Below are 9,419 nucleotides of genomic sequence, written 5' to 3'. Positions count from 1 at the left end.
AAGGTGGTTTGTCAAATTGGCTCAACTAGTTCTTTGGGTATAATTCCTATGCCATATTTTCTTTGAGTGGCCTAAAAATGTGGTATTTCATCCAAATATCCTCAAATTGTGGGAGTTTTGGTAAGCCCTGTTCTAGATTGTTCTTTGCAAATAGCCATATTATTAAAATTTACTATTATGAGGTTTATTAGACATAAGTCCTATGCCAGATTATCTTCCAAAGTGACCCCCCAAAATGATATTTTTAAAATCCAAATTCATTCTAAAATGTAGTTTCTTGGACATAAGCTCTATACCAGTTATTTCTTCCAAAAAGTGGGTTTCTTTAGATTTAAGTCTCTCATGCACTTTTTTCTTCTAAAATGGTACAAAAAACTGACTTTTCATCCAAATTTTCCCAAGATGAATTTTGGGACATAACCATATGCCATATTTTTCTTTAAAAATCATATGAAAACAAAATACTTCAATTTGCTAAATTTCAGGAGATTTTAGACATGAATTCACAGTAATTTTTTTCCTAAAATGGCACAGAAATGCAGGCTTTCTAATTCATATTCAAATTGTGGAGTTTTTGGACAGAGGTCTTAAAAAGTTGTTTCTTCAAAGTGAACCAAAGTGTGATTTTTCATTCAAATTGGCTCAAACTTTAGGTTATTTTGGATGTAAATCCCATGCCAGATTTTTCTTTCAAAGTAGCTTGGAAATATGATTTTTTTCCATCAAAATTCTCATAAATCATAAATTTCTGGGGGTTATTTTTAGATCAGAATAGATACTATTCTGAAAAAAAATGTACACACACATTTATACCGTATGTCCCAATATAAAGGATTCTCAGTATCTGACAGTGTCTTTAGTAAGGGAGTCCATGCCTCTACATATGTGGTGAGGCTGAAATCGACCCTAGTGGAAGTCTTTTGCATGCTGTTTACATGTATCTGTTCTTTGGCTTGAAACTAGAGTATATTTTCTAGAGCCTGGTGGTGTTTCTTATATCCTCACATTTCTTCAACAGTTATGAACACCTCATTCATGAAAAGATTAGATGCTAATTATCCAAGAGTTTCTCTGGTTATGAACTTCCTAGCATTTTCCTGACTTTCATTTTTAAGGAGATGACACACTTCCAATTCCTGTAAACAGTATAAAACAGCAATAGAGGAGTGATGTCACTGCAAATGGCAGAGTAGGAAACTCTGAAACTCTCCCCTATGCAGAAGCAAAATAAGTTGGCAAAAACTGTGAGAATCAACTTTTTTGGAGCTCTGGAACCTATTGAAAACAACAACCAGGGGAATGCTAAATGAAGAAAGATGTTGGATTTTGGTATGAGTGCCATGGCATTGTAACTTTTATTTAATGTAATAATTTTATTAGTAACTTAAAAATACAAATTATAATGAGTTTTACCAAATTGGAAATATTTTATAAGTTGTAATACTCAGCAAGAATGCAGGGAAATGGGCATTCATTCATGTTCTGTAATTTGTAGAACCTTTTTATTTTTAATTGAAGTATAATTTATATACAGTCTTATATTGGTTTCACAGTTACCCATATTATTAAATGGGTAACTTTGGTTCAACAGTTACCCATATTATTAAATCCTCACCCCATCTAGTGAGGTTACTATCAACACAATACAGAATCATTGACTATTCTCCATGCTGTACTACTATCCCCACGACCAACTTATACTATGTTTGAAAAGTTTTGTGTGTGGCATTGCATCTTACCGGCTTAACATCTCCCAGTCCCAGGTCAGCAGCAGCCATGAAGACATGAGCCCACAGTCTGTGTGCAGGCTGTTGGTACCATGGCAACATGGACCTTATTCCCAAGGAGTTAGGGTTGTGTGCTTTTATCTGGTGACTCCCCGAAGAACTGACTCAAGGGCTTTTTATCACCTGACTTGAGCTTTCCCCAAAGCAGAAGCAGCTTTTCAGGTGACATTTCCTGAAAGCACTGAAGGTAAATGTATTAGCCTCAGCCTCCTGAGGGAAGGGATAAGAAATGGGAGAAGCAACAGACAGCCAGAAAAGTCTGAGAAGGAAGCGGTTCAGAAAGGTGCTTAGGAGAATGAGGGCTTTAAAAAGCCTATACATACACCAGGAAATCTAGAAGGCTCCATGAATACCCAGGACATATGCTCAGCAAAGACCTGAGACCCTAAACTCTCATCTCTGGCTGACTTTTAGGCTCTACTGGAGGAAGTAAAGGTTAAGGCTGAGTTTTAAACCAACTGGCTAAGTGTTGAAGGAGTGCCTCACACAAAACCAACATGTGGAATTGGGAGAGTATTTTGTAGTTTTGGCTTTAGGTGTTTCAGGAAACCTCTGTCAGATCATTAGCCGACCGCTAAGTTAAGAGGACAGAGATTTCAGTGGCCACACATGGCAAAGAATAGAGTTTCTATAGAAATAGTTCAGAGAAATCCTTACACAAATAATGACCCATAACAAGCAGCAAGGACAGTTCCTGGGAGGGGGCAGAATCTGATTTCTAGAGTTACCATATTATAGGATTCAGAATTTCTAGTTTTCAACAAAGAAGTATAAGACTGCAGAGAAACAAGATAAAATGAACCATCACAGGGAAATAAATTCATAGAAATTGTCCCTGAGAAAGCCCAAACATTGAACTTACTAGACCAAGACTTTAAATCAGCTGCCTTAAAATATGCTCAGCAAGCTAAAGGAAACTTAAGTAACGAAAGGAAGCCAGGAGAATGATGGTCACCAGAGAACATCCATAAAGATATGACCCTGAGAGCAAGGCCTGACAAAGACATCAAAAGAAAAGAAAACTGCAGATCAATCTCCCTTATGGCCAGAGATGGAAAAATGCTCAACAAAATCCTAGCAACTGAATCCAGCAGCATATTAAAAGGATTTTACACTATAATTGAGTGGGTTCCTGGTTTAACATACAGAAATCAATGTAATACACCACGTTAGGAGAACGAAGGGGGGGAAAACACGTTCAATTTATATGCAATATCCAGAATAGGCAAATTTATAGAGATAGAAAACAGATTAGCACATGCCAGAGGCTAAGAAGAGGGGGAAAGGAGAGTGACTGCTCCCCATTAGTAATACAGGGTTGTCTTTTGCGATGATAAAAATGTTCTGAAACTAGTCATGATGGTTGCAGAACATTGTGAATGTGCTAAAAGCCATTGAATTGTATACTTTAATGATTAAAATGCTAAATATTATATTATGTGAATCATATCTCAATTACAAATAAAAAAATTAGCCACCCAAATCCTGTATTGGTGGAAGAATAGAACAACTAAAAAAAAGAAATCCTAGAGGGTATTATGCTACATGAGTTAAATCAAACACAGAAAGACAAATACTCTATGATCTCGCCTATCTGTGGAATCTAAAAAACAAAACGGACAGACAAAACTGAAATAGACTCATAAGCACAGAGAGCAGACTGGTGGCTGCCGTAGAAGCAGGGCTGGGCAGGGAAGGGGGTGAAATAGGTGAAAGGGAAAAGAATTAGAATGTTTGCTATCTTGATCAAGGAGATGGTTACCTGAGTTTATACACACGTCAAAATTCATCAAGTTATACACTAATGTAATGTACATTTATTGTATGTACCTCAACTTAAAAAATATAACAAAAAATAAAGGATTTGACTAACTTGCCCCAAACAGCTTTCTGTAAGCACAATATGCACCTAATAACAAACCCTCAAAATACATGAAGCAAAATTGACAGGACTGAAGGGAGAAATAAATAATTCAACAGTAATTATTGGAGGGGGAAGAGAGGGAAGGGGAGTGAGAGAGGAAGGGAGAAGGTGAAGGTAAAGCATGGGACAGAGGTGGAGGCAGGAGAGTGACCAGGGGTAAGGAGGGTAAGGGGGAAAGAGGGCTGGGGTGGGGGAGATCTCAGGAAGGAGGTAAAGCAGAGTCAGAAATATTTGGCAGAGTCCATGAAGACATGCACTAGACCCTATCTGAAACATGTTAGAGGGGCTGGGTTTGCATCCTAATAAAAAGCTTGTCCCCCACCCCTGCTCACAAAATATGTGCTTTAGAAGATTCCAGGCTTCCTTTGTCATTACATGATCGAGTATTTAAGAGCTTTCCCTGCAGAAACACAGCAGTCTGTCCATCTGAGGGGTGATGACAGTTCTGTGTCACTCCCAAGCAATGACTCCCCCTGTGCAAATTCCCAGTTCCCAGGTCACCAAGGAATGTGTCAGTAGCAGAGGAAGGAAGCAAGCAGAAGGCTCCTCTTTGTCCCTTGGCCCCAGCACTGCTCTCCTAAGCCCCCTCCTCCCTTCCTGGGACAAATCACCCAGCAGTCTGTGGCACCTGGCTCTTCCCGGGAAATGCAGATTGTCCAGTTCTCTGCACAATGAAAGCTTGAAAATATCAGTGCCCCTTTGTCTATAGCTTCAGGATCAGAGGAGGAGGCATGAGCAGAGAAGGGGCCCTCTTTGCAGGCATCTTTTGTATAAAGGAACCTTTCTGAAATTATTAGAAACATATCTGAGGGACTGGAATTTTGGGAGAAACTGAGACTCTTTTCAATTTCATAGTTGCCAGAGACAAGCAGGAGCCTGGGTCTGAGGCACTGAAAAATAGACAAGGGAAAAAAGCAACTGGAGTGAATTCTTGGGATTCCCTACAGAAGTAACTGAAGAAAAATGCAAAATTATTCTTGGGATAAAGTCCAGCAAGAGATATTTACCTTCAGGCCCCAAGCCTGAAGCTGGGGCCCTGCTGCCAGTTGGTGAGGCCCCCGTTACCTGGTCAAGCCAGAGAGACTCCCACCACCCACAGGAGAGGCCAGTTTGAGGCTGGTGTCCTAGTTGTGTGGGACTCGGAAGGCAGCGACCCCTAGGTATACTGTCACACAAGCGGGAGCTTCCAGAACACTGTGAGCACTTACGGGTCTCCTGGAAACCAACCACAGTAAATACCATTTAAAATAAAATATGCTAAGCTACAGATGGCTTATAGGAGCTCAGTTTGCATAAGTCCTTAAACAGTGTTTTCTACTCAATATCCTTAGGTCATTTTTGACACTACAGTTGGACAGTTTTCAGAAAAAAAGCTTATCAGAGTGAGATCTAACTTCGCCCAGGCAGCATTTTTTTCATATCATTGCAGCAAAATTTCAAGATTCCTGTTCCTTATTTATTGTTTATTATATATACTCCTAAATCTCAGGAAAACTACTTGAAAAAAACAATATGGCACATTGTGTTCAATGTATGCACTTATAAAAATATACTGAAAAGTGAATTAAGGTGTGAATGAATGTATAAATCATAAAGAGAAGTACAGAAATGCAGAACAAGGCTAGCATCTGTCTTACCACAAGCAAAATTGTGCCAACCATTAGGAAAACCTGAAATTCCGATGTCATTCCACACACACACAAAATCTGAGGCTTAGCATAAATATTTTCGTAACATCTAATAATTTAATAGTGTTTTGCTCTTTACATTTCTAGTAGATCTAACACATAAAGGCCTCCTTTCGGCCACCCAACCCCATTTAAATGACACTATTTACATACATGAACAGAAACAATTTAGGGATTCCTTGATTATAGCATTACGACCCAGAGACTGAAATAACAATTGAATAAAGAAATAAGGCAAACTTACATGTTCCTGCAGATAGTTTATTCAAAGCTTATTTAAACCAAAGAACAAATCGTAGCAATAGGAATATTGGTGAGTTCAACAAGACTAATATTTTAAATAAACTATTTTTATGTGCTAACTTGGAGCCACCTAAAGATACATTATGCAAAGGAATGTGACACAGAACAGTGCGTGATTTGCTATACTATTTGTCCTAGAAGAGGGGATGGAGTATATCTGTGTTATGTGTATTTATATCTTATGTACACTTTGTACATATGCATCTGTTATATAATGTGCTTACATAATCCTAAACTATTGCTGGAAAGATACAGTTGACTCTGTCTGGTTGCCTCTGAGGAGGGCCCATGGGTGGAGGTTGGACAGGGAATGAGGGAGATTTTTCACTATATAATACTTTATACTTTTTAGCTTTGAACCATGTGCAATTATCTGTTGAAAAATAAACTTAAAGGAAGATTATAAAATAAGCACCAATAAACAATTAAAAAAACATACCTTAAGCTCATCATCATCCTGGGCATATTGGGACACGCCCAAGGGGTATTGGTGGCTCATACTGACATATAATAAAAAATCATATGAGTTCTACTCAGCCTCAATTCCCAAACTACAAATACACATTTCAGAAAGAAATAAACAAAGAACAGCCAGAGCTGGATGGGTTCTTTAAATGAAACTCCACAGAGACCCTCGGGTCTAACAGTCATCCAGGCCAAGCTTAGCAGCGAAAAGTGAGGTGATGAAGTCATCCCCAATTCCCAGCGCCAGGTCGTATGCTGTCTGGCCTCTCATATTCTTCTTTTGGGTGTTTGCATTGCATCTATGAAGGAAATGGGGGTGAGGATAAGGACTTCGGCACTTGAAGCTGAGGGTCTGGTGTTCCCTGACAGAGAGGTCAGTTGGGGATTCCCTTTGGCCCCACCATCGCAGGCCTGTGCCACGAGCCCCATGACCACTGCTCTGAAGGGTGACTCTACCCTGAGACATTTTCAGGTACTCTGTGATTTAAAAATGTTCAAGTGCCAATCCTGGCCATTGGTTCCTGTTGCACTGAAGTCATACAACTAAGTGTGTTTTAAGGGGGGCAACATGTTCACTGTGTTCTTAAAGGCCCTTAGTGCCTGGGAGCCATGGGGGGATGGTGGCCCCATCACAGGGTTGACTGTTTGGCAACCAGGGCCCTCTGAGGAAATCACAGTTCAGCAGGGGGATCACTGTGATCCTCAGAAGTCTCCCCCAGAGGCCAGGGAACATACCGCAGTAAAGTAGCAATGCACTCCCTTCCTTCCAGGCCAAGCAGAGTTGCTTCATGAAGAGCTGTATTTTGAAGCCTGTATGGGGGGAAAAATCATTCTGGGCAAATCCTTAGTTAGCATCATCAAGAAATTGGAGAGGGAGCACATGACCAAAAGGGCCTTCATTTCACCCACTGACCTATTTAATTAACCTGTGACAATCTCTTGGGTCTCACCTCTCTCTCTTCCCTTGAGCAAGACTGTGATGTGGGTAAGTCTTGATACTAGATTGAAAATGAAAAGTCTATAAACACATTCAGTTTTTAAAGTGAGAAACTCCACGAAGATCTGGTTTTCAGTTGATTTAATAAGTGCTAATAAATGCTATTTTAGTTAAGTTTCCTGCCTGAGTTTATGGAACATATGGCCCATAGTCTCACCCTTGGCTTGGACCTCTTCAGCACTGTCTATATGATAACATCCTTTCAGGGATGAAGCTCCTATTCTGTTTAGGGAAACTGACCTTGGCTTCAGTGAGCTTGGCTTGTGTGGTATGAAACTAAACACCAATTTTAGAACCCAGAGGGCAAGCCTAGAGGTCAGACAGAACATATTCTCCTGCATGCCAGACTGTCTCCTCACCTCGAGGGGACACCCACCTTGCCCAGTGAAGGAGCAGTGGATGACTGAAATGGAGGATGAGGTGGTATCTGCATTCCAAAATTCACAAAAGGCTCCTGATGAGGGAGGAGCCAAGATGGCGGCGTGAGTAGGACAGTGGAAATCTCCTCCCAAAAACATATGCATTTTTGAAAATACAAAAAATACAACTATTCCTAAAAGATCAGAAGATACAGGACAACAGCCAGGCTACATCTACACCTGCAAGAACCCAGTGCTTCGTGAAGGGGGTAAGATACAAGCCGAGGCCTGGTGGGACCCGACCGCCCCACACCCCAGCTCCCGGCGGGAGGAGAGGAGTTGGAGCGGGAGGGAGAGGGAGCCCAGGACTGCTAAACACCCAGCCCTAGCCATCTGCACCAGAGCACAACACAGTGCATGCGTGGGGTGCTGGAAACTAGGGAAACAGGACAGAAAGACCTGTGAGCGGGTCCCTGCAGCCAGCACCCCGGGGACAAAGAAAAGCGAGTGCTTCTTGAAAGTCTTAAAGGGACAGGGACCCCACAGCTGGATGGAAGCATCCCGGGACACTTAGCCCAGAAGCTGGGAATCCCGGGGAACTCTGGACACTCTAACCCCCTGGGCAGAAGGGCGGCTCGGAGGCCCCTCATGGAGATAAACAGCCTCCCGGCCGTTTCCCCTCTGACGCGGCTCTGGCATATCGGAGCAGCAGCCTGTGGCAGGCCACGCCCACAGCAACTGCGGAGCTAAACTCCATAGCAACCATGCAAGAATCAGAAGCCCTGTCTGTGCTCAGCTGCCCAGCACAAGCCGCTAGAAGTCCCTGTTCTCCAAGGAGAGGAGGGCCACAAACCAACAAGAATGGAAGTTCTCCCAGCCGTCACTCACCCCAGCTCTGCAATCTATCTCTGTTGCCATGAAAAGACAGAATCTGAGACAGGCAAAAATCACAGAGACAACACCTGAGAAGGAGATAGACCTAACCAGTCTTCCTGAAAAAGAATTCAAAATAAAAATCATAAACATGCTGAAGGAGATGCAGAGAAATATACAAGAGCTAAGGGATGAAGTCCGGAGGGAGATTACAGAAGTGAAACAATCTCTGGAAGCATTTATAAGTCGAATGGATAAGATGCAAGAGGCCATTGATGGAATAGAAACCAGAGAACAGGAACGCATAGAAGCTGACACAGAGAGAGATAAAAGGATCTCCAGGAATGAAACATTATTAAGAGAACTGTGTGGCCAATACAAAAGGAACAATATCTGCATTATAGGAGTAGCAGAAGAACAAGAGAGACAAGAAGGGATAGAAAGTGTCTTTGAAGAAATAATTGCTGAAAACTTCCCCAAACCGGGGGAGGAAATAGTTGCTCAGACTACAGAAGTACACAGAACTCCCAACAGAAAGGACCCAAAGAGGACAACACCAAGACACATAATAATTAAAATGGCAAAGATCAAGGACAAGGACAGAGTATTAAAGGCAGCGAGAGAGAAAAAAGGTCACCTATAAAGGAAAACCCATCAGGTTATCATCAGACTTCTCAACAGAAACCTTACAGGTCAGAAGAGAATGGCATGATATATTTAATGCAATGAAACAGAAGGGCCTAGAACCAAGAATACTGTACCCAGCACAATTATCATTTAAATATGAAGGAGGGATTAAACAATTCCCAGACAAACAGAAGTTGAGGGAATTTGCTTCCCGCAAACCACCTCTACAGGGTATTTTAGAGGGACTGCTCTAGATGAAAGCACTTGTAAGGCTAAATAGATGTCACCAAAGAAAATAAAATCACACCAAAGAAAGCAGAACAATCAAATACTAACTAAAGGCAAAAAATAAAATCAACTACCCACAAAGCAGTCAAAGGAAACACAAAAGAGCAC

The 9,419-nt window shown here is 41.3% G+C and overlaps 1 protein-coding gene across 2 annotated transcripts in view; it reads right to left on the bottom strand.

Moving 5' to 3' along the window:
* Positions 1–5,431: 5,431 nt before the first annotated feature.
* Positions 5,432–9,419, bottom strand: part of DZANK1 (double zinc ribbon and ankyrin repeat domains 1) — a 115,095-nt gene continuing 111,107 nt past the window's right edge. Inside the window, exons 20-21 of one of the 2 annotated variants that reach the window (XM_036892220.2) lie at positions 6,903–6,977; positions 5,432–6,466 (exon numbers count right to left, since the gene is read on the bottom strand). In XM_036892220.2, the coding sequence (XP_036748115.2) occupies positions 6,343–6,466; positions 6,903–6,977 (199 nt within the window). In that variant the 3' untranslated portion in view covers positions 5,432–6,342. The remainder of the gene's footprint in view (positions 6,467–6,902; positions 6,978–9,419) is intronic. The other variant, XM_057502696.1, reaches the window with a different exon arrangement.

The sequence above is a fragment of the Manis pentadactyla genome, chromosome 5, assembly GCF_030020395.1.
Source record: "Manis pentadactyla isolate mManPen7 chromosome 5, mManPen7.hap1, whole genome shotgun sequence".
In the NCBI taxonomy this organism is placed as follows: domain Eukaryota; kingdom Metazoa; phylum Chordata; class Mammalia; order Pholidota; family Manidae; genus Manis; species Manis pentadactyla.
Note: the sequence above shows the minus strand (reverse complement) of the source record. Positions and strands in the feature narration are given on the sequence as shown.